Genomic DNA, 26750 nt, shown 5'->3' on the forward strand with positions numbered 1-26750 from the left:
AAATGGCTCCAGAGAGAATCAGAACCAAATCCCTTTTTGTTTCTAGATTTAGTCCTAATGTGAACGAGAATAATATTAAGGATTCATTCTTTAATCAACTTAAATTAAGGTCTCTCTTAATAACCAAATTGAAAACTCTTTTCACATCTCAGTTGATGAGAGGGATTTCGAGTTAATTAATAATTCTGATGTTTGGCCTGCTGGATGCCTCATTGCACCCTTTTTTGGTAAACTTAAACCTGAGCAGCATTTTGCTCCACCAGGTACTTCTGTTGATTCTAGGGTTAATGCCTCTTAATATTATTCTCTAATTCTCAATGTACAGTTCTAATAATCATCTTGAGATATTTTACCAAAATGTTCGTGGTCTTAATACAAAAATTGATGAAATTTTTCAAAATGTAGTAAGTAATAATGATATCATTATCTGTCTTACTGAAACATGGTTATCGGAATCAGTATTAAATACAAATTTATTCCCTAACAAATATACTGTGTTTCGTGCAGACAGAACCTACGAGGACACCAATAAAAAAAGAGGTGGGGGTGTCCTAACAGCGATTAACAACCAGTTACCTCTTACGTGTCGGCGATATGATTTAGAAATTATTAATGAATGTGTTTGGATTGAAATTAAAACGGCTGACGGTATTAATTTATTAATTGGAAATCATTACTTCCCACCTGATTTCGGTCATAATCACTTAAAATCTTACCTCAATTTTCTTGACAAAAACCTTGATACTTATAATTTTAGAATAGTAGTTATTGGCGATTTCAATTGTCCTGGCGTGGATTGGTCAACTGGTTTTAATCTTAATGATACTCATTACTATTCTAAAATTAAGTCCGGTGATTTATATTCCTCGTCTTGCCTTCTGGGATTAAACCAAATTAATTTGACTGTTTCAAGTAAAAATCTACTTGATCTTGTCTTTACTAATATCATTAACAGTACAGTAGAACTAGCCAATCATTCTCTAGTTTTGGAGGACTTTTATCATCCATCTATCTCCATTAATCTTGAAGTATATTTGCCGCTACCTGATCACTGCCCATCTAGTACCTTCATGAATTATTCTCAAGGTGATTACTTGAAACTCTATTCCACTCTATACAATCATGATTGGAATTCCATATATCAGACTACTGATGTTAACGTTGCTACTAACTTGTTATCTCAAATTATGAACAATGCTATATCTCTAGCTGTTCCTGTCACCTTCGTAAAAAAATCGCACTATCCTAAATGGTTTTCAAATAGCTTGCGTATACTTATTAAGAAAAAGAACAAAGCACATAGAAATTTTAAGAAATTCAAAACTGATCATCATTATCAAATTTTTTCCAATTACAGAAAACAAGTTAAAGCTATGATTAAATATGATAAATTTAAATGGTTACAATCCATTGATGAAAATTTGAAGAATGAACCCAAGAAATTTTGGAAATATGTAGAATCTTTTCGAAAATCCAATAATTACCCCACCGAATTATTAATAAATGGGGTTCACATTACTGATCAGAAAGAAATTGCTAATGCATTTGCTAATCAATTTAAATCGATTCAAAAACATCCTAATTCTAATCTCTGTTTGTTGGATTATAATTCTACTGACTTCTTATCCTTACCTAAAATTACAGTTGATGACGTTTCATTAGCCATAAAAAAGCTTAAACCTAATAAATCCAAGGGCACTGATGGCATTCCTAATTTTATTATTAAGGGATGTTCTAATATTCTAATACCTGTTTTAACTTTTATATTTAATTTAAGTTTATTAACCGGTACATACCCTATGCTTTGGAAAGAAGCATCCATTATTCCTATCTTTAAGAATGGTAAAAAAAATGTTGTTTCCAATTATAGACCTATTTCAATATTAAACAGTTTCTCAAAAATTTTTGAAAAAATAATCCACAAACATGTTTCATTTTATGTTAAGAATAAAATTAATTCAGCCCAACATGGTTTTACTGAAGGTAAATCAACAACTACAAACTTAGTATCCTACCTTAAGCTTGTTATGCCTGTTGTTGAAACGCAAGGTCAAATTGACTCAATTTATATCGATTTTAGCAAAGCGTTTGATGTTGTACCTCACAATATTTTGATAAATAAATTAGAAAACTTTGGTCTCTCTTCTAACTACGTGAGCTGGTTTGAAAACTATTTAACTAATAGACAATATTGTGTTCGTCTAGGTGATTCTCTCTCAGACCCATTTAATTGTTTATGTGGAGTTCCCCAAGGATCTACATTGGGCCCTCTATTATTTTTATTATTTATAGATGACATATGTAAAAGAATAAGTTCAAACTACCTGTTATTTGCTGATGATCTCAAAATATTTCGCTCAATAAATAGTCCTGCCGATTGCCAAACTCTTCAAAATGATATTAACTCTATCGAACTTTGGTCTGACAATAATGGAATGAAAATTAATGAAACAAAAACTTTTGTCATTTCGTACTCACGAAAAACTACTTCCATAAAATTTAATTATTCTCTTAACAACGTCTGTATTATTAGGAAAAATTCTATTAAAGATCTTGGTGTATTACTCAATTCTAAATTACACTTTCACGATCATGTTCAATATATTTATAATCATTCAATAAGGATGCTTGGTTTTATAAGATCTATAACTTATTCTTTTTCTACTCCAGAGTCACTATTAATTCTATACTTTACTTTGGTTCGATCTAAACTTGAATATGCATCTATAGCCTGGAATTCCATTACTTCAACTGATTCGGTTAAATTGGAAAATATTCAAAGAAAATTTATTTCCTTATGTGCTTTTCGATTTATACCCAATTCCTCTGACTTTAACTATGAGATTACCTGTAAATATTTTAACTGTTGTAGCCTTTATTCTAGACGTCAAAACCTTTATTATCAATTTCTTTGCAAAGTTATCAAGGGTGATATTGATTGTGAGTCTATCATAAACAACATCAGCCTTCGTATTCCTAAAAAAGGTTTAAGATTTCAAAAAAAAATTTATAACAGAAATTAAAAATCACTTTCTCCAGTCTGTAGATGCATAAAATATGCCAATTTTCAGGGGCAAAATTTAGATCCTTTTAAGGTATAGTTTCGTTTTGATTATTAGTATTTACTGTTCTTGTTATCAATTTTATTTATGTATGTTTTTGTTTATTTAAGATATTATTGATTTGTTTTTGCACCTTTGTATCTTCTGTTTGTGTATTGTGCTGAACTATAATTGGCCTCTGGCTGTTGTTCAGCACACAAATATTAATAATAAATAAATAAATGAATAAATAAATAAATTATTATTAATTGTATCACTGTGCTGGACTTTTATTGTCCAGCACGTAAATATCAATAAATAAATAAATAAATTAATTAATTAATTAATAACAATTATATTATTATTATTATTTTACGCTATATTTATTAATATACTATGTACTAATAGAACATATTCATGAATATTATGTAAAAGTGATTTCCAGAGTTAAAGGTATCGAAATTCTTTGTTCATAAATGAATAAAATCAGCAGTAAAAAAGGTCGAATTTATCAGTGACAGGTTACCGGTATTGTGTTTGGTACTTAATGGTATATGGTGCGATATTGTAGTTATAAATGCTCACGCACCTACAGAAGAAAAAGATGACTATTTAAAGGATAGGCTCTATGAGGAATTGAAACACACTTTTGATCAGTTATCTAGATATCACATGAAAATTTTATTGGACAGTTTCAATGCTAATGTAAGATGGGAGGATATTTTTAAACCAACTATTAGAAAAGAGAGCCTACACGTGATTAGTAATGATAATGGCGTTATGTTAGTCAACTTTGACACATCAAATATTTAATTGTCAAAAGTACAACATTCCCCCATAAGAATATATATAAATATACTTGGACTTCTCCAGATGGATTGACACACAACCAAATAGATCACATCTTGATAGATAAACGAAGACATACTAGTATAGTAGACATTCGAATCTTCAGGGGGGCAAACTATAATTCTGACCATTATTTGGTAATTGGACAATTAAGAGAAAGACTATCAGTAGCCAAGTGAGTAGAACAATAAGGTATTATTAAGAGATTCAATATTCCAAAATTAAAAGGCGAGGAAACTAAGCAACATTATCAGGTCGAAATTTCAAATAGGTTTGCCGCTTTGCGAAGTTCCGATAAAGTTGAGGAAGAATTGAATGTTAATAGTGTGTGGGAAAATATCCGAGATAATATCAAAATTGCAGCTGAGCAGAGCATAGGTTATTATGAAACTAAGAAAAGGAAACCGTGGTTTGATGAAGATTGTTGCACGGTAGTAGAAAGAAGGAAACAGGCAAAATTGAAGTTCTTAAAGAATTCCAGTTGGGGCGAAAAAAGATATATATTTCAATGAAAGACGTGTAGCAAGTCATACACTTAGGAATAAAAAGAGAGATTACTTGAAGAAAAACTCAATGAGGTAGAAACAAGTATTAAGAATAAAAACATTAGAGATTTATATAAAGGCATAAAGGAATTTAAGAATGGATATCAGGCAAGGGCCAAGGTCAAAGTCGAGGATGAGAATGGTGACTTGCTTGCAGATTCTCATTCAATCCTAAACAAATAGAAAAACTATTTTAGGCAACTAGTAAATGTACATAGGCCAAATAGAAATGACCAGGACGAAATTCAAGAACATCCGAGACTGTTATGAGTGGTTCGAGAACGTGTGATTTAATAAATAAAAGGGCGAGTGAGTAAGTTAGTTTAGTTTGTCAGCTGTGAGAGAGCTAGCAGTGAACTTGAGTAGGTCCGCAATTGTGGCAGCGTTCAGGCGAGTGCGGCATATCCGGAAGTCTTGGGTTCGAAGTGCAATGAACTGTATCTGAAAGTCTTCGGTTCGAAGTGCAGTAAACTGTATCTGGAAGGCTTGGGGTTCGACGTACCGTGAACTCGAGTGAGTGAGCTAGAAGAACCAACCAAGGCAAACGAACTGTGAACTGAGAACTGACAGTTTTGTTTTGTACATAGTGTTTTGGAATTAGGAGTACATTGTTGTTCTTCTCAATAATACACGTGAATTGTCATTGTCGTTCGGTGGAGTGCAACAACGACTACTGTGTTGCTGTGTTGAGTGGAATACACATTGTTGACAGGTGTGTTAGAAATAAAAGTCACATTATTGTTGAATAAAAGTTACAATATAATTAATTACAGATCAAAGGACGTGTAAGTTAATTTGTTATATTTTGGTTTGTGTTTAATTTCAGTCTCTCGGTTCTTCTTACTGGAGAGACAACAATGAATACAACTTCACAATGAGTTACAGAAACGGTCAAATCAAGTTGCTCCTGCACAAGGACACGTCAACAAGTGAAATATTTAATTGGTTGGACAGCGAACCTATACCAATACGATATTATAGCCTTGGCATGTATGGGATGTCTGGCAGTGTAACAGTTCCTAATCTACAGAATGGTACGTGGTGTATATTATTCTTTACTTTTTCATTTCCTCATCTGTGTATTTATGTTTAATTACAGTATATACATTAGTTACCGATACCAGTAGTTAATATAAAGCAGTAAATAATAAAATATATTATTATTAATAATGTACCAGTAGTTTATTATTTACTGATTTGTTATTTGTTTGGTATTAAATTATTATGTTCTCTATTTATGCATATATTTATTTACTGACTAGCCGTACCCGTGCGCTCCGCTGCACCTGTTAGAAATAAATATAAGGTAATTACATAATTAAAATAGGACATTTGATCCAGGGAAGATTCGTGTTTGATAGAAGGATAAATCGTTTAATATGTTACTTAATTTAAATTGTATTTAAATAATTAAAATGCGATCATTTTGGTCCAGAGACCACTCATTTGGAGCAATGACAATTCCTTTAACATGTTTCTTAATTTTTATTACATGCAACCATACTTTAATGAAGACTGACATATCATTTAGATTTAATGTGTATACTTTATTTTACTTGCTATATGTTTCCATTGAATTATGATAATAACTTAAAATCCCTTGTTTTCTACGTATTCAGTAAATGGCACTTGGGCCACTAACTTAAATAACTTAAATTATATTATATTATATTATATTATATTATATTATATTATATTATATTATATTATTTAAAAAATGTGTTGATAATTGATGTACACCGATAAGTAAGTTTTTAATTTGTTATGGGGGCTCTTGAATCTCGGGAGGAACAAATTTTATTTTACAACAGCGCAACATAATCTGCTTGGCTTCATTACCCAATTTTTTTGCATTGCATTTAATGCATATGTATTTTAACACGATTCAAGTGAGCATAGTTAAAATTTGGATTATAAAATAATGGAATGCTAAGCTAACATATTATTATGGCATACTAAATCAATACACTCTTGTGGTTCGTCAATTCTCCGAAATAAACATTATTTTAAGAAATACAGGAGACGAATACACAGAATAACCTATCAAGTTGTTTGTGCATAAGAAGCTATTTTAATCTTACCTGTCCTCAATTCACTCCGAAGTTACTGTAATAACATTATAGCATTATATCCATCTAGAGAAACTACACTTTCCAATGGTGAAATAATAATTAATTATACAAATCGGTTAATTTAACTTCCAATATTACTTCATACAAACTCAGAAACATTCTCTGTAGGCTATCTTTCATAGCTTTCGATTGTTGCTGTCCAAGGCCCCTTATAGACGAAGTCATTTGTTTTTTAATTCATTACACAGCCTTAGATGGCAGTTATTTTAATTTTAAAACTCATTTATCTCATTAAATATCAGTCGTATCAAAATTTTTCAAGGAATAAAACTTATCGCAAATTATTTTTAAAGAAACTTTTGTTATCTAACACTTTTCACAAAAATCAATAATAAGCGAGATATTTCGATTTATTAAATTCAGGCCCCCTTATAACCCCCTTTTAAATAATGTATTTTGAATGCCATATAGCCTAAAATCTAAGTTACAGCGAACTTAATTTATATTCCAATTTTCATCGAAATCCGTTCAGCCATTATCGCGTGAAAAGGTAACAAACATACAGACAGACAGACAGACTTACAAACAAAAATTTCAAAAAAGCTATTTTCGGTTTCAGGGTGGTTAATTATATGTGTTAGGACCAATTATTTTGGGAAAATCGAAAATTACCAGAAAAATTATATAGATTAGTTACATAATTTGTATTATTGATTTCACTATTTATGTATCAGTATCTGTTTATATGTTTAGGCTCCTACTTGCTTGTTTTATTTAATTATTTATAAATTGGTAGGTACATATTTCACTGTATATCTTTAGTGTTGGTTGAAGTCAGTGTTATAATTAAGACACTATAGAGGATTCCATGTTAAGAAAAAGCATTAGGCATATGGGGCTATTCCATCAAATGACCAGTTGTCATAGAAATGCCTAGCTACCACATAGCTTCTACAGTGTACTAAGCAAGGCCCATAAAACCAATATTTTTTTCTTAACGTGGAATCCTCTGTACCCACTTCCAATCTAATGGTCACCATCGCTCAAGATATACCATGAATAGTATAAGCAGGGATAGACAAAACTCGAAAATGCTCAGGCGCCACACCCTTTTTTCGTAAGCCAACAGGTTTTATCCATACATGTAATGAGGAAACCATTCAAGCTAAGATAAAGATACATTTACTAAAATATATTAAGCAATGTTATAATTAATTAATGAAACAAATTACACACTCGAACTTCTTCCAATAACCGCTTTTGTTAATATAAAAAACTCAGGCAAATATAAAAATATTTAGACATCATGGCAACCTGGCGCTTAGGATTTGCCTATTCCTGAGTAATAGGCACTCTTTCCTATTTCAGGGTCTTAAATCTCTGCCCACATTACAACCAAAGCTCCTTTGTTCAGAGAGAAAATAATCTTAAATGTTAGATAGAAATTCTTTATGAGATCCAGGCTGTAACTCGTTAATGTTACAATAATTTACTGAAAGTTAGGACATTTTTAAGCCATTGAAATTTTTTAAAAGAAATTTTTACATAAAACGAAACACATTATCAAGAAAATTATGCATATTTGCACGTTCTGCAAAAAATTTATATTGTGAATGATATTGTTATTTTTAGTTTATTTTCTTGAACATTTATTCAAAATACATATATTAGTACATAGATACTGGTATAGGAAATAATTTGAAGTATCGGGTATGTTTTACAAAAACATCCATAGTATATTAATAGGGGAGTCCACCAGTCGAATCATGAAAGCCAGTGAGATGGATAGGGTAAAACATGTCTCAAAAACTGCGTTCTGACGGCCATTTTATGCACATAACTCCATGAGGTCTGAACTGTTTCGACGTTTGAAGTTTCGATTGATGAAGCACGATGAGTTTGACTAAATAAAGACGAAAAAATGACTCGGGATAAATTGAACCCTCAACTTCGAAAAAGTAGTCGTGAAAATGTGTCAACTTTCAAAATGCCTCGAAATTAAAACATTGATACGTGGAGACGAACACAAGAGAAGAGAAGGGCATCCCAAGACTAATCAAACAAGCCCGAGACTACTGCTGTGGAGTAGAAAAAATGACAGTGTACTCAAACTCCGTAGACTCTGTGGCTGTAGAACAGTGAGACATGTCACCACAGCCATCTAGGCCTACATCAGCTCAAGCAGTGAATCCGGGTACTGTTAGTCTGTAAGCACGCTGTGTACTCTGTGAACCATTCCTTCATTCATTAACTTATTTGGAACATTTCTATCGCAAATTTCACCCAGAACTGTCCTTGCTGATGAACATAATTCTGTGTTTATAAACTCTCCACCTTACCTCAATAGTGATACACTGCTTTTTTTTCCTTGCATTCTTTAAGTAGTTACTGTCTAAACTTCCTATGTACAATAATAATAATAATAATAATAATAATAATAATAATAATAGAATTAATAATAATAATAATAATAATAATAATAATACACTACCGGTACCATTTGTATCATTCAATTTATTAGAAAAGAAGAGAGAGAGATTAAAGTAGGTGTGACAATGCAGCACGAGTAGGCTATTCAATACAGATGGCTGTTAAGTCATTCATGCAAACTGAGGACAATAACAATGGGTATTATAAAATTGTGATTGTTTTCTTACTGGTAATAACATTTTAGAATGTGAAATAATTCATGATTTTGTAATTGATTAACTAAAAATTAATTTAGGGAACTCATCCCTCCTGATTATGAAGTTAGAAGTGCAGGGGAGACGGAAGGGTTAGTAGAACCCTGACCAAGCAATTGAAAATACTGTCATCTTTCATCTTGTAGAAGTGAACAGTTTACAAACAAAACAGAATCACAGAACGTTGGTACTGATTTAAAAGGCTATGATTTCTTACTGTCTCAAGAACACTGTCAATATATCAAGCAGTAATTCTCTACAGTATTATTGTAGGCCTATATAGCAACAAAGTACACTTAACTATGCACAGAGTAAAAATTTTGATTGCAGGAATAAATCTACGAAATAAGACGCAATATCAAAAATAGCTTTCATTTGTCACAGTTTTGAATGGATGTTGTTGAAACAACCAGAATGAAACAAATGATAATAATTAATTAATCATTCCATTCAGTTCAACTGTAAAAAACATGGGAGTTCATTTTGAATCTAACCTTCCATGGGACACGCATATCAAACACACATGCAAGAAAGTATTTTCCACTCTTCACTCGTTAAAAAGATTGTACCACTATCCAGCTAAATTAAAGCAGACGCTTGTACAGACTCTTATTATGCCTCATTTCGATTATTGTCACGCTTTATTCAGTGATCTCAGGGTGGACTTATCCCAGAAACTGCAACGTGTTCATAATGCATGTGTTCGTTTCATTTGTAATGTCCGCTACTACAATCACATTTCGCCTTCTTTCGATAAATTATTGTGGCTCAGGTTAAATGAGAGGAGAAAGTTGCATTTCCTTTCTCTCTTATACCGAATTTTGCACACCTCTGCTCCCTCTTACTTATCTGTCCGATTCCACAGTCTTTCTCGGTATTATAACTTAAATACTCGGTCACAATATGACAACACGCTAGAAATACCACTCCACACATCATCTCTTTATTCTTCATCTTTCACTGTTGCTACTTCTCGTCACTGGAATTCTCTGCCGCCTGAAGTCAAGGGCTGCCGAACTTTAATTTCTTTTAAATGTAAATTAGAAAAATATCTTATGATGAGTTGCCAGACCTTAAGCGTTGGAAATATTTAATGGAATGTGTTCCACTGTATTTATTTTTATTTCATTTATTTTTTTTTTTTGTTTCTTATTTTTATTGTGTAATAATGTAAATCGTGTTCATTTATCACTTAACGCCAATATGTATCCCATTGTGTTGTTTTTTTTATTATCAATCTTTTTTTTTGTGTACATTTTATTCAATTGTCGGTTTCTGGTTTATCTAATTATGTAAATCCTACTTAATTGTAATCTAATACTAATATGTATAGTAATGTGTTTATTTTTATTTTTACTGTGTACGTTATTTTTATTGAATTATCGGCTTCTGTTTTTATGTGATTCGTATTTGATTCTAACAACATTAATATGTATTCCACTATGTTTATTTTTATTTTAAGAGGTAAATTTTTATGTAACTACCTCTTTTGATCGTATTATGTACCTAAATTGTATCAGTATGTAATTATTTAATTCCAATCCAGTTTTATGTTCAACTATGCAAGCAAATTTTAATCCTGGTTGAGTGTAAGAGAAGGCCTTACGGCCTTAACTCTGCCAGATTAAATAAAGCCATTATTATTATTATTATTATTATTATTATTATTATTATTATTATTAATCTCGTTGTTTCATCAGTGGGATAAAGTTTTAATTTTATGTAAACCTTATTAGGCAAATTTTCAGGACCTTAACAGTGATCGGACTTTTGAATAATCCTATAGACCTACATTATTATCTGGGACCTATTCCATCATTAAACTTTGCAAATTCACAACATTTCACTTTTCAGCTTTTGAAAAGTGAAAAGTCTTTCTGTTCCTCTATACATTAAAGATTGCTTTGCACTTTTCATTTCATTCTGCAAAGACTTTGTATATCCATAATTGCAACTCCATGCTGTTGAGCTCCATTTCATAGCCAATAAAGACATATAAGTAATAAATTGTTCTTTAGATAAAAGAGATCTACTTCTTCCTGTTTTTGGTCTTTGAATAGGCCCAATTCTTTCAACAATAAAACTGCTTGAGTTGTAATTATTCAAAAACATTTGCAGAATTAAGACAAACTTAGGTTATAGAAATTTGTCCTGTTTTTTATATACGGTACTCTTTTTTTGTGGGTTCTTCGTCACTTGAATCACGTAATAGTAAATTTTCTCTTCTTATCATATTTCTTCTCTAAATTACTTTGAATCAAAAGCAAAAAATATAATTACTGAACATAACGAATTTAATCTTAATGGCAAAGAGATTTGGTTCTTTGCAAAAATCCCATTCACTTTTCAACATTTGATTTCGTACTTTTCAAAATTATTGTAATGGTGAAACAAAAGTAATAATATATTTGGAAAGTTTCCTCTACTTTTTAATACTTTTGCGAACCAGTTTTGGAAAGTGATAGTGAAACAGAAACTGCAATGAAAAGTGCAAACGGAAAAGTAGAAAGTTGAGAAATTTAATGGTGAATAGGCCCTTGGTTAACTTTATTTTGTATTTTATCATGCTATGCCTCGTTATATAAATGTTACCTAATAAAATTTTCCTTTATAATTTTACTTTTATAGAACTCCTCATCCTCGATGATATGGATAGTATCACAAGTTATCCTTTCATGCCACATGGGAGCATGGTCTGTGTGTCTGTTTCTTACTACGAGAATTATTACTCAAACGAAGATTCCTTCAGCCTACAAATGATGCAGTCTGGAGAGGAAAAATTTGATTTACGGCTCATTAATTCAGTAGACATGGTAAGTTATGCCCATGGTCGGATTACATAAATAAACTTGATGTTTTTCTTTTTCAGTCTTCATCTTTTCTATCTATTAGTCTCTCTTGAGGGGTGGGGCACGGGCTGGGGACTGTCCTCACACTTAACTTACTGTCTGGCCAGCAGCTCGACACCTCTGAGAGCTGGGGAAGTAAGGGGTAGATTATCAGTCCCGTTAGCTGGGGTAGGGATGACTGTAGTATTCGTGCAAAAACACTTGTCTCAACCATGGTGGAAAAGGTCTCAACCAGTAGGCCAGCGTGCTATATAGCGATAGTGTGGTTCTTAGTGTGTGTATTTTCATTTTCTCTTTTCTCTTCTTGTGTTTATTTGTGATTGTGACTTGTTATAAATAGAATAGTAAGCTATATTGAAAGGGTGTAGGGGAGAGTCGGGTAGTATCGGACATCGGGTAGTATCGGACAGAGCGTTTCTTTCATCTACCACCATATGGTAGTACCTGAATGACATGGTTACGTTTCTCTATGCGACATCACAGAAACGTAACCATGTCAATCAGGTACTATCATCGTGTGGTAGATGAAAGAAACTCACTGTCCGATATTACCCGATGTCCGATACTACCCGACTCTCCCCTAATGTTAAAATGCCGCCAGAAAAGAAGCGTAAAGTGATCCATTCCGAAGGCCGCGAAATTATCAGTTCCGTTATTAAGCAGTACGATGAAGAAGCTAGGAATAATGCTCTTTCATTTCCTATAAATCAGGCAACAAAAAGGCAGCATTATATCGCAATAAATCGGAAACTACAATTAAAAATATACGTAAAGAGAATAAATTACGAGAAATAAATTCTCCTAATGAACCTCTGTCTACTCCAGGAAAGAAACGCAAAACTAGACCACCTCATACGACAATGCAAGTAGATGACTTCGATCAATGTGTCATTCGCAGGATTGTACACGACATCTACTTAAAAGAGAAGAAAGTTCCAACCGTGCCGAAACTGCTGCCCATTATTCGACAGAAATACACTTTCCATGAGGTAAATTATCTCTCCAAACTCTTATGAAGAGGATGGGATTAAGTGGAAAAAATGTCGAAGTCAACGGAAAGTGTTAATAGAGAGACCTGATATTCTGAGTTGGCGGCATGAATATTTAGTTCAAATTCGGGGCTATAGGAAAGTTGGCCGTGAGCTGGTTTACTTGGACGAAAGTTGGATCGACAGTAACTTGACTTTCAGGAAATGTTGGCAAGATGATAGTGACATAGGCATTCATATGGACGTAAATGCCAAAAACAGATTAATCGTTGTTCATGCGGGCAGTAGCAACGGTTTCATTCAAAATGCCGAATTGATTTATAAGGCAGGTACGTCTACTGGTGACTATCATGGTCAAATGAACCATGTTAATTTCGAGAAGTGGGTTACAGAAAAACTAATTCCAAATCTCCCTTCCCAAGCTGTAGTGATTATGGATAACGCCCCATATCACAGTGTGCAAATTGACAAAGTTCCATCACGGTGTGCTGTGAAACAGGATATTATAACATGGCTGCAGAAAAAAAATGTGCACTGTGACTTATCCATGCTGAAGGAAGACCTTTACAAATTAGTTCTTGCAAACAACCCAGCGCAGAAATCCTATAAAATAGACACCATGCTTGCTTCACATGGTCATACTGTATTGCGACTACCCCCTTACATATGTGAACTTAGTGCAATTGAACTCATTTGGGCACAAATGAAGTGCATAGTGCGAGAAAATAATGTTACAGGCGACCTGTCGTTACAGGCGCTGAATAATATTGCAAAATATGCAATAGCATCCATAACGAAAGACGACTGGAAACGCTGCTGTGACCACGTGAAGAAACTGGAGGACTCATACTGGGAAGCAGATGGAAGACTACCTGATGTTATCGACAGCATTATCATTTCTGGAAACGGTTTCAGCACTGATAGTGATATTGAGAATAACTGTGATGCAAGTGACGATCAGACTTCTTCACATCTGCGCATGTCGGACCTATCGGATCTAGCAACACCACTTTCGCCATGAGCAATATAATGTGAGTAATATTTTCTATTTAGGTAGTAGCACGCATGTTTCACCTCAACAAACCTCTGTCCTTGTCTTACTAGCAGGCAGTCGCCGCATTCCAGCCAGGGATGCTGAGCTGGTGGCTACACAGTAGACCACTTCATTGGGCCCATCGTACTACCCAGAATGTAATGGTGTGCATGCCCTAAGTCCCCCTGTACTGCAGATTCACCTGTGGTCCATCTCCAAACTCCCCTACAGCCTTCAGAATCCTTTTACCTTTTTGCATTACCACGGTCCCTTAATCCTGATCCCACGAGCTACTTTGAGCCCAGGGAAGAATCCATGTTACATAGCACTACCACCAGCAACTAATGACGCAAGTGGACTTTTCAGCATTCATGCACTTGCCCTAGTTTTCTCTTAACAGATGACGATGGAGAAATGATTGGATCCTGGCAGGAGATAATAAGCAAGGCAAATACTTCAGTCATGCAGCTGACAGTGAGCTGTATTAGAGTTTATGGTGTAAACTTGAACCCACATGGTTTTCTGTATCAAGTGTCAAATCTGGACGGTTGGTGGTTGTGTTCTTTTTCAATTACAAATCTTACACTGGAGGAACTGGTTTCACAAACCTGGTTTTCATTTCTTAAATTACACTATTAAAACTAGTTTTGAGAAATTTCTTCAACCATAGTCTCATTTTTTGAATTGCAATCTTGCAGACTATTTATTTAAAATAGAGTGTCACCATAACTTCTAAATGGTAATCTGTTGATCAAGAGAGTTTAGTTCAATGACGAATTCTATTATCTTCTAAAGAATATAGTGTTCTCTCAATGCTATATTACATTGATATTTTATAACAATTCTAAGTTAGGTACTACTGCTGTTTAACACTTTTTTTTTTTTACTAATTGTGGGTACTTGACTAGCTTTTACACATATGAAGCCAATTAGGTACCCAATTTACTGGTAGAGTCATTGCCCAGGATGCACCATAGGAGGCAGATTATGTACATCTGTGATGAGACGAGATGAGATTTTTTGGGATGGCACAGGGGAACCAGAGTTCATAGAGAAAATCTCTGTTTTACGTGGACCCAGGGCTTGCTGGAGATCGAACCCATGTCCACAGGATTATGAGTCCAGCACTCTAGCCACTAGACTGCCATGGCATAGGCGGAGTTACGGGGTTGCACGGCCCCCCCCAAACTTGTCTGACCTCTTTTCTTTTATTAATGTTAGAAAATATTGAATTCAAAAGATCTTTTATGCTCGACCACGCCGAAATGTAGTAATTATACACCTGGTAGCAGTCCTTTAATGCATGTCATTAAAATACACCTATTCATTAAAGTTCAGGTTTTCGATTATTCTCGGATATGCAATCGAAAGACAACTAGCAAAACGTCACTCAGGCTGGAAGTCCAATACTGTCGCAGAAGGTTATGTTCTGTTACTATAATAATTAGCATTAATTGTAAATAATATTCAAATAAATTCAATTTGTCATCTCGTTTTTCAATGTCGAATTCAATTTCAAGGTTATATCAAGTTTAACGTTTATCTTACTCTCTAGGTTATATCAAGGTCGTCGACATTCGTTACCCAGAAAAAATCAATACTTTCGCGTCTGCGCACATCTCACAATTTACGACATTGCACAAGGTCAGTTCTCTCCCCAGTCACAAAGAATAACATGAATACTTATGAATAATTTCAAGTTAGAAATATGGTCGAGGATAAAAAGTCGTATGAAACTTGCTCGTATGAAAATTATGAAACTCGCTTGCGCTCATTTCATAAACATCCTCGCGTCTTAATTACTATCATTATAGGCTCGTTGCATAATGTACTATTTTGCTTTTGTTTATGGTTAAGTTTCTGTGCTTAAATTATGAATTAATGTCTTCAGATCATGTGTCTGGACTATAATATCTATTTTAAATTCGTGAATGTATAAGAATTCCTATACCTCATTTGAGGAATGGAAGCACACAGACTGTACTCATGTGTTAGAAGTCTGCAGGTGTTCAGGCCGCCAATTGGAGATATATGAATAACATACTGCACAACAATGAAGAAAAACGAAACTTAAAGACGAGATTAATAAAATAATTAGAATTTACATTTCTTATATCTTCAGGAAGGTAAGCTTCATATAAAAAAGTTTCTTTTAGCACTGTTACGTAGTTTTATTGATGTATGCATGTATTTCTGTACGAGAGAGAAAAAGAGGGAGATTGTTTTAAGTTATGCCTTATTATAATTTGTAGTAGACATACAGTTCAAGTCTTATAGAACTCGGCCCGAAACATTGTGAATATGGATGTAATAGTGTAAGAAACATGCCCCCAGAAAATACCTTTATTAAATGATCATATTCCGATAAACTGTACCACGGTCAAGTTATAACAGGGGGAGGAGGTAAATGATGTCACCCATAACCCCGTTAAATGGGGATTCTATGGTGTTGCTTTGCCCCCCCCCCCTCCCAAGGAAACTGTTCTCTCTCCGCCTATGCGCCATGACAGAAATTTGTTAAGACCTTTATCACAATCACATGCAGTATTGCTGTAGTTAATTTTAATTATTACTTACCAGTTTGAGTTTTTGTTAAGTGTTTCTGTTCTTCAGCAGTTGCTTCTAATTCTCTTTCCTTTCGATAGAAGGGAGTACACAGGGATGTGCCGGATGGGCTCACTTGAGTCCTTTGTTAAATAATAAAATTATTTATATTTGCTCTGTACCCTTTGTTAAAATTGCTCGTGAGGAAAAATCATAAAATAAAGACACTTTCCTAATTTAACCATCTCCTATTCAACATTCTGCTAAAGTAATCAATTGAAAATGTAGAAATTTAGCGAGCTGCTTGTTGGAGACTTCGAGATTTCGTGGGGGATAATAGGGAAAAACAATGCTCCTTTGATATTATCTATAGCCAAAGCCAACAAAATCGCGAATTCTATCAGTATGGAAGCTGAAAGAGGCTCGAGTGTAATGTATGACATTGCCACTTGTGAAAGAAGTAAGCTGGTGATATGGTATTTCGGTGAGATGAGGCCGAGGATTCCCTCAAAGTTTACCTGACATGCTGCTTATGGTTGGGAAAAACCCAACCAGGTAACCAGCCAAAGCATGAGTTGAATCCACGCCAAAGCAACTCTGGATCAGCAGGCAAACTCGCTATCGCCTGAGCTATGTTGGTGGCTTATGCAGTCCTAATATAGTACCTATTATTAATGTAATTTTTATGTCTGAAACGTTCTTTACTTGCAATGCATTAAGTTAATTTTAGTATCATTAATTGGCATTTACATTTCTGTGTTATTTGTGCATTTAACAGGGCGATGGAATGGCAACAGCTGTTTATGCTGCACAACTAGAAGATGAAGAATATCCTATTTCTATCCAGTTGACGGCAAATGTAAGAAACGAAGGCAGTGTACTTGTGATATACCGAATAGCAGGATGCAACATTGAAGGTAACTTCTCAAACATTTTGTATGGTTTTTATGGTTGTGGACTATATAAATGATAGCTTTTGTTTTTAGAAATGATTACAGTACAAATCTTCTTTTATAGATTCCGCACTTATGCCTTTTTCACGCTTATTAGTTTATTCTTATGTTCTTTAAAAATTCCTATACTGTCATTTGGAATATACATTTCTTTTTACATTTCTATGATCACATTTTAAATCCTGGGAGCTATGAAAAGTCACTTATACATTCTAAATCGAAATTAGATTTTCAGTGAAAATTTTAAGATGCAAAAATATAGCACCTGTTTATTGTTATAATGTGGCCTGTTTTGAAATTCGTGGACATTTCAAAGCTGTCTATGCTTGTCCCAGCACGTGATAGCTTCAGTAACCAGTTATGTGCTAGTTGGAAAATCCATTCTGAGAGGAGAGAGAAGTATGTGAGTGAACTTCAACCTCGACAGTTTTTTTTTATGCTTTCCAATTCTAAAAACCTTACAGCTTATGTTTAACTCAGAATTACATACCGTCATTTTAAAAGGACAGTTTCGTTTCATGGCATGGCAAAATTTACTTAGCTTTCAAAAGTATCTTCATTATTCTTGTAGGGTACATGAATTTGGTACTTGTGCTGCATGCTTATTTTCCGCAGGTAGTACTTGGTGCCTAGTAAGGTAAAGATAAAGGTATCCCCGTAACATGAAGGCACTCAAGGGGCATGGAGGTAGAGCCCAATGCTTTCCATGACCTCGGCACTAGAATGAGGTGGTGTGGTTGGCACCACGCTCTGACTGCCTTTTACCCCCCGGGAAAGAGCCGGTACTCAATTTTATAGGAGGCTGAGTGAACCTCAGGGCCATTCTGAAAGTTTGGCAACGACAAAAAATCCTATCACCACCTGGGATTGAACCCCGGACCTTCCCGTCCGTAGCCAGCTGCTCTACCAACTGAGCTACCCGGCCGCCATATATATATATTACATATACACATACGAATCATCCACTTGAAAATTGGTCCACCAAGATAATATCTTGTCCCAACACCAGGGACTCGTCATCTGTGGAGGTTAGTGAGGCCTGTTGTGGTGCACTACTGCCTGTAGGTTTGGATGGGGAGGGTCCAGGTAAAATAAACAGTGGTACGACATACCTGGATGTTGATGGGGCAGATAGATGCAATGCAGTATGAGAACTATTTTGTTAATTTTGTGAACGCATTACTATACTCATTTATTTTGCAATTTGGCATTTATTACAATATACAGTAAGATAATATACCGAGAACTTGATAATTGGTCAATTCATTGCAGATTTATGTCACATTATTCTTCCGTTTGCACATAAAATTTGGCATTCAGTGAAATATTTCGGCATATCTGCATTCAGTGAACAGTAATTCTGGGAATAAAGCCCAGAGACTTCTATCTCGTATCCTACATAAATGGTAATGCGGCATTGTACTGAAAGATTTTGAATAATGATTACATATGAACACTTTGCTAAAATATTTAACATTTAGAAGAAAAAATGTAAAAGAATGAGCCGTTCAAGATCATCTGCTGCATTAGGAATTTTCAAAATTGTTGATGACTGTGTATGCTGTCATTATGTTAAGTTGCGAAAAGGAGAAGTTAAGTCCTGATCAAGATTGAAGATTTCAGTAGGAGGAGCAAGGGGTAAACTGAAGAAAAATGGGCGAAGTTTTTTTTTATTGGTTGAACTTGAATATCAGTGTGTAACTGTTTGTTTCTTACGAAACAAAGTGCATTAACAGCTGATCATAAAAATTTGTTTTGAAAAATTTGCAATTTATGTAGATGACAACGTGCTGCACCATCCCAAACTGGGCACTCATATGTGATCATAGGTCTATTAATGTCTTGAAAAGCAGAAATTTTTATGTCTGTCTGTACAGTTTATCTTTTGTTAATTAGGAATCGTACTTCACAGGAATGCTGTTTGGCTTTTTGTAATATTAGTTCAATATGGTGTTTCCAAAGTAATTTAATATCTAAATGTATACCTAGATATTTTAATGGTTCATTATGCGAGAGGAAGGTAGAACAATATTGTTGAACGAAAGCTGTGGATCATTGGGATATTTTCGCAATGTAAACATTTTGACTTGACACTTCAGAGGATTAAAAGCTAGTTTCCATTGTTGTGACCATTTGTCTATACCGCACCGAATACAACTATCCTAATACCTTTCTAGAGTGAAAATATTTCGACAATATACAACCTGATCGAAGAGAAGATTACTGATTGGTTTTTTATTTGGACTTCTTTCACTGTGAAATGTGATGACTGTGATCAGTCATTAGTGAATTGGTACTTCTGGTATAGTGAAGTTCGAGCTACCTCTTCACGAGATTGTCGATAATGGCTTTCATTTGTGATGGAAAGTGAAATTTGTTTTGAAACTAATGTTGACGAATTTTAAAGGATACCTACATGCTTTTCATATATCTGTACAATGAAAATTCTTTGATTAATGTAAGATGGCTGTTGTGGCATATGAAAAATTAAAAAAAAAAAAAAATGCCTTGAATGAGACTGCCGTACATTTGGTTCTAATGATCGCAGCTTTTTAATTTTTTTTGCGCTGAATAAGGAAACTTCCAGCTGTTGAATTAACCTAGAATGGTCTCCATCGACTTAATTGTAAGCTAGAAGTTAATTTTTTAAATTTTAAAATATTTCTTAGATTATTATTACATCGCAGATCATTGCTGCACTTCATTCATTTTCTATACTTATGATGGTAATGAAATTTCAAGCACTTATTGTCTTATTGTCAAAGTACACTAAAGTAAAACCATGCAATACCATTTTAATATGTCCATTATGTTTGTACTAGAACTCAAATGAATATTCGTTGTTAAAAATTACTTTTTGTTTTCTCATCTAGGGAAATGAACATAAATCATATATTTTTCGAGATATGTTAACATAACTGCATCATTAAGGCTATCGTACAGGTATTAACATGTCCTGAAAAGTTCATAATCATAAGTTAAATTAGTTTCTGAAAAAATGTACCAATGGAATGAATCTAAAAATATCTTTAAAATAAAAAATAATAATAATTTCCAGCTTTTAATGCAGTAGATAACAACCATTCTAGGTTCATTCAAAAGCCAAATGTTCCCTTATTCGACAGAAAACATTTCAAAAGTCACCATCATTAGAACCAAACCTAGAGCAATCTGATTTTACTCACTTTTTTTTTTTTTAATTTTCCATACACCATAGCAAACATCTGCCCTTAAAGATGAGGACCATCTTTACTGGCACTAGAAAACTGTATCAATAAACATTCTGATTTCAACAGCAGATTTCAACAGGTTGTACTTTTGAGTATTAACATTGTACAGAGTTGATTGATGTCTGTAGCTGCAGTTATTATGAAATAATGTGGAAATCACAGAGATTGAATACCGGTATGTTGAGAAATTAGAGTACAAAATTTCCCTATCTTCAGTAACTTGTAATGTTGAATATTTGTTCACAGATAACGGAGAACTACATGTTATATCATCTTCAAGAGACGTGATAGATATTGTGTCATATGGTTATGATACACTTGTTCTCCGAAATGCAGATAACCCACAAGGTAAGCAAGCACAAATAATTTCTTCTCAATAATATTTCACCAATATCGTGGTTATTTTCGTGGTGCTTGTCGTGGTCGATGTTGGGATCTTTATTGTGGTCCCTGTCTTTGTTATTGTCGTGGTTCTATAGTGGTCCTTGTCAATCTCGTAGTTCTTATCGCAATCCTGTTCCTTGTGATTCTTATCATGGCCCATTGTTGTGGTCCCTTTCATGATCATTCTCGTGGTGCTCGTCGTGGCCCATGTCATGATCCTCAATGTGGTCTTTGTCTTTGTCCTTATCGTTGTTCTTGTCTTTGTCCTTGTTGTGATCCTTGTCATTCTCATAGTTATTGCAATCATTGTCCTTGTGATCTCTATCACAGTCCTCCTTGTGATAACTGTCGTGGTCTTCATAGTGATCCCTATCAAAGTGCTTTTCGTGGACCATATCACCATCTTTATCGTGGTCCTTGTCTTTGCTTTGTCCTTGTCGTGGTCCTTGTTATCTTTGATGCAGTCCTTATCGCGATTCTTTCGTGAAATTTTTCGGTTTCTTTTTACGGTTCTTTCATAGTTATCATAGTCGTGTCGGGCCCTTGGCATGATCCTTATTGTGGTACTTATCACTCTTTATGTCGTGGTCCTTATCGTGATCGTTGTCTTTATCGCAGCCATTAGAGCGGTCTTTGTTGTTTTCTCCATGGTCCTTATCATAATGCTTGTTGCCATTGTAATGTTATTAATTTATTGTTACACTTGTTGTCCTTGTCATGGTCTTTATAGTGGTATTTCTGGTTTTGTCTTAGTCCTTATCTTGTTAAATTTCGAAGTCCTTATTGTGGTTCTTACCGTGATCCTTCTTTTGTTTGTCGCTGTCCATATCGCGATCCTTATCATGATCTTTGTCGTGGTATTAATCATGGTCCATATCTGTGATCCTTATCGTGGCCCATGTTGGAGTCCTTATCGTGATCTTTGTCATGGTGCTTGTCACGGTTCATGCCGTGATCCTTCTCTTCATCCTTGTGATCCTTATCGTGGTCGATGTTGTGATCCTTATTGTCGTCCTTGACATGATTCTTATCGTGGTCTATATTGAGGTCTTATTGTGATTTTATTTTGAAGCTTGTCATATTTCTTGTCGTGATCCTTACTGTGGTTTCTGTCATAGCCCTTATTGTGCTTCTTGTCGTGGTTCATGTTGTGATCCTTATTGTTTTATTTACTGTGGTTCATTTCGCGATCCTTATTGTGGTCCTTGTGTTAATATTTTTGTCCTTTTCATGGTCCTTATGAAGGTCGTTGATATCTTTGTTGTGATCCTTACAGTTGTCCTTGCTGTTTTTCTGATAGTCCTTTCTGTGGTTCTGGTCCTTTGTCGTAACCCTTATTGTGGTCCATGTTATGGTATTTACCGTAATCCTTGTCGTGGTGTTTGTCGTGTTTCTTGTCGTAGTATATTATCGTGGTCCTGATCTTTGCCCTTATCGTGGTCCATGTTCCCTTTCTAATAGTTCTTTTCGTGGTTCTGGTCCTTGTAATCCTTATCGTGGTTCATGTCGTGGTATTTATCACAATCCTTGTTGTGGTGTTTGTCGTGTTTCTTGTAATATGTTATCGTGGTTCTGATCTTTGACCTTGTCGTGGTCCTTACAATGTTACTTGTTGTCTTTTCCGTGTGTCTACATTTGTCATTTCAAAATTAATATTGTTCTCTCTCTTTGGCAAATGATATATTTCAAACCGTCATAAAAGGTAAATGATCAAGGACGTAAAAAGAGACCTACATCAGAATTAGACAGACAACTGGTAACATTTTGCACCGGTGTGTACTTTGGAGTGAGATGAAAATAGGCCTGCGCATGCATGACTAATTGTCTTCCTGGCTACGTCGATATCACGTGAACTGCGTTGTAGAACTTTAACTTTCGACGACCCAGAGTCATCTCATTCTTTTTTAGAGGAACTGTACATAGTAATAGTACTGCCTGCTTGAACGCATTCACACATTCGCTGGCTGCTTATACTGCCTTCTCATAAGACTATACAAACAATGCTTTCAGTGAAATAGCTTATTTCCAAATTCCAACTGTAGGTGCAGCACCAAATATACCTTACTGAACTCTGAATAAGAAATGGGAAATAGTATTCGTTGTTGGTGAAAATGGTTTACACTTTTCAGCCTGATTTAAATGATATAAGCATGAAGTACCATAGTTTTGTGTTCATGTCTTTAACAGAACAAAAGCAATTTAAAGATCATGTGTACATTTTTAGCTATTTCCTGGAAAAATATCTTTGGAAAGGTAAATTTCAATTCTATTCTGTTTGATAAAAAGGTAAAGGTAGCCCGTTCACATGCCATGAAGACACTTGAGGGAGGAGGGACATGGAGGAAGAGCTCGACACTAGAATAAGATGGTGTGGTCGGCACCACACTCCGACTGCCTTTTAACCCCAGGAAAGACCCAGTGCTCAATTTGATAGGAAGCTGAGTGAACCTCAGGGCCATTCTGGAAGTTTGGCAACAAGAAAATCCCGTTACTACCCAGAATCGAACCCCAGATCTTCCAGTCTATAGCCAGCTGCTCTACCAACTGAACTATCCAGCCGTCTTATTCTGTTTGGACATCAAAGAATTAATTTTTATTGTGAGAGTAGAAGAAATTCTGCTAGAAAATATCTTTTTGTTATGGTCAAATAATATGGAATTATGTATGAAACGTGGTGACGTGAAATTCTTTGTGCTTGTCTGTTGTGTAATTTCAGCACTCGATTATGGCTTGAGCTGAGAATCTTTTCACTCGTACAAAACTATTCCATACTAGCTGTACCCGTGTGCTCTGCTGCACTTGTTAGAAATAAATATAAAGTAATAACATAATTAAAATAGGACATCTGGTCCAGGGAACATTCGTGTTTGATAGAAGGATATCAGAAATCATTTTTAAAGAAACTTTTGTTATGTAACATTTTTCACAAAAATCAATAATAAGCGAGATATTTTGGTTTATTTAATTCAGGCTCCCTTATAACCTCCCTTTTAAATAAAGTATTTTGAATGCCATATAGTCTAAAATATAACTTATAACGAACTTAATTTATATTCCAATTTTCATCGAAATTCGTTCAGCCATTATCGCATGAAAAGGTAACAAACATTCAGACAGACAGACAGAGAGACATACAATCAAAAATTTCAAAAAAGCTATTTTCAGTCTCAAGATGAATAATTACATGTTAACACCAATTGTTAATTCTCTGAGATGAAAATGAATGTGTTCATTTTAAGAAATACAGGAAATGAATATACAGAATAGCCTATCATGTTTTCTATGCATAAGAAGCTATTTTAATCTTACCTGTCCTGGATTCACTCAGAAGTTACTGTAATAACATTATAGCATTATGTCCATCTAAGGAAACTACACTTTCCAATGGTGAAATAATAATTAATTATACAAATCGGTTAATTTAGCTTCCGATAGTACTTCATACAAACACAGAAACATTCTCTGTAGGTTATGTTTAATAGCTTTCGATTGTTGTTGTCCAAGGCCCCTTATAGACGAAGTCATTTTTTTTATTTCATTACAGAGACTTAGATGGCATTGTTATCTTAATTTTAAAACTCATTTATCTCATTAAATATCAGTCCTATCAAAATTTTATATAGAATAAAACTTATCGGAAATCATTTTTAAAGAAACTTTTGTTATATAAAATTTTTCATAAAATTAATAATAAGGGAGATATTTCAAATTATTTAATTCAAGCCCCCCTTATAACCCCCCTTTTAAATAAAGTATTTTGAATGTCATATAGCCTAAAATCTAAGTTACAACGAACTTAACTTATATTCCAATTTTCATATAAATCGATTCAGCCATTATCGCGTGAAAAGGTAACAAACATCCAGACAGACAGACAGACATACAAACAAAAATTTCGAAAAAGCGATTTTCGGTTTCAGGATGTTTAATTATACATGTTAGGACCGATTATTTTTGGAAAAGCGAAAATTACCAGAAACATTTCGGCTACAGATTTATTATTAGTATAGATTACACACAGAGTACATAAATAACTATTATGGGACAAGAAATTGTATAGAGTTAAGCATTATTTTTGTCATTATGACATCCAAAAAGAACTTAGTTGAGGATATTAAATTAACATTCTTAGGCATAGTAATTTAATGTTGGCAAACATATGGGAACATCTAATTCTCATGCTTTTATGTATATTACAGAACATCTGGAGTGTATGAATGGTGGCATATTTGACATTGGACGTGGAGGCTGTGAATGTCCACCTGGATTTACTGGACCAACCTGTGAAAATGGTAAACATCTTATGAGTCACCATGCGTATAAACAGTGCAATGAAAAAAAGGCACATACAGTAGACTTTTTACACTTTATCTGTGCACTCAGCCGATGTCAGAGCAGTGTGAAGTTGTCTCGTTATAACTCACTACAATAATATCAGTCCAAAGAGGCATACTTATCATAACATTGCCTTAAAAATATTTAAACTTAAAGAGAAAATAATAAAAATAATGAAACAAGTTCCTATATACATTCCAAGCAAAGAAATTCTTTCAAGAATTAAATATTTTACCACTCCCCTGCATCTACATTCTACAAACAGTTTGCTTCAGTCATAAAAATCTTGACTATTTTAAAAGGAACTCTGAAATTCATGACCATAACACTAGGGCTGCGAAAATTTGTATATAAACTGCCATATTATTACCAAAAATTTTAACAGTACTTCTCATACAGGAATTTATTATATAACAAGATACCTGGCGATATTAAAAATTTAAATTATGAATGTTTCAGAACCAGAGGTAAAACTATTTTGCTTCAGTCCATGCTTTTCAAAATTACTGATTTTTTTTTACATTAAACCAATAAAACTGAATACCTACCTTTATTACCTGTTGCACATTATTCTTTACCCTTACAATATTAATAATAAATATACAGAATAATTAAGATAAAGTCTCTTGGTTCTTAAAGGATCAATTGCTGTCCTCAGAAATCACCTTAGATGATAACTTTGTTCATGTAATCTCATTATGTATCTTTGTTTTATTATTTTAATCCTTGTTATTTATTCTATTGTTTAGATGATGTCTTTGTGAACTGAAATTTATTACATAGCTTGTTATTTATTGTACCTTTTAGTAGTTTTACTGTTTCTTTGAACGTAATTTTCAATTCTATTAATTTATTAATTGTACATTAAAATTGTCTTTGTATGTATGCGTGTGCGTGTGAGTTTTCTTTTACCTAACGACGAACCTATAATCAGTAATATATTTTACAGGAAATAAATACAAATAGAAATACAAACACATTATGCAATTTTAGATAAAATAGCAAGTAATCCTTCTAATGCATGCTTACAAAGAGCCTAGGTCTATAATTCCCAGCAATCTGGAATCAAAGTAGTTTTTAAAAATGTTAGGTTCCATGAAATAAAAATTTTACTTCAAAATTGGCAATAGAAAAAATTTTAATCAAAATAAAAAAGCAGCAGCATACCACAGGCTTGCCTTGTGTAACCTGCATAATAAATAACAAAAATAATTACATGCAAGAATAGAGAAATATGCATCA

The 26750-nt window shown here is 34.0% G+C and overlaps 1 protein-coding gene across 4 annotated transcripts in view; it reads left to right on the forward strand.

Moving 5' to 3' along the window:
- Positions 1–26750, forward strand: part of LOC138711839 (uncharacterized) — a 159799-nt gene that overhangs the window by 59131 nt on the left and 73918 nt on the right. For all 4 annotated transcript variants that reach the window (XM_069843099.1, XM_069843097.1, XM_069843096.1 and 1 more), the window contains 5 exons: positions 5262–5469; positions 11820–12004; positions 17385–17523; positions 21036–21137; positions 25373–25465. In XM_069843099.1, coding sequence (XP_069699200.1) covers positions 5262–5469; positions 11820–12004; positions 17385–17523; positions 21036–21137; positions 25373–25465 — 727 coding nt within the window. The remainder of the gene's footprint in view (positions 1–5261; positions 5470–11819; positions 12005–17384; positions 17524–21035; positions 21138–25372; positions 25466–26750) is intronic.

Source organism: Periplaneta americana, chromosome 13, assembly GCF_040183065.1.
Source record: "Periplaneta americana isolate PAMFEO1 chromosome 13, P.americana_PAMFEO1_priV1, whole genome shotgun sequence".
Classification (NCBI taxonomy): Eukaryota; Metazoa; Arthropoda; class Insecta; order Blattodea; family Blattidae; genus Periplaneta; species Periplaneta americana.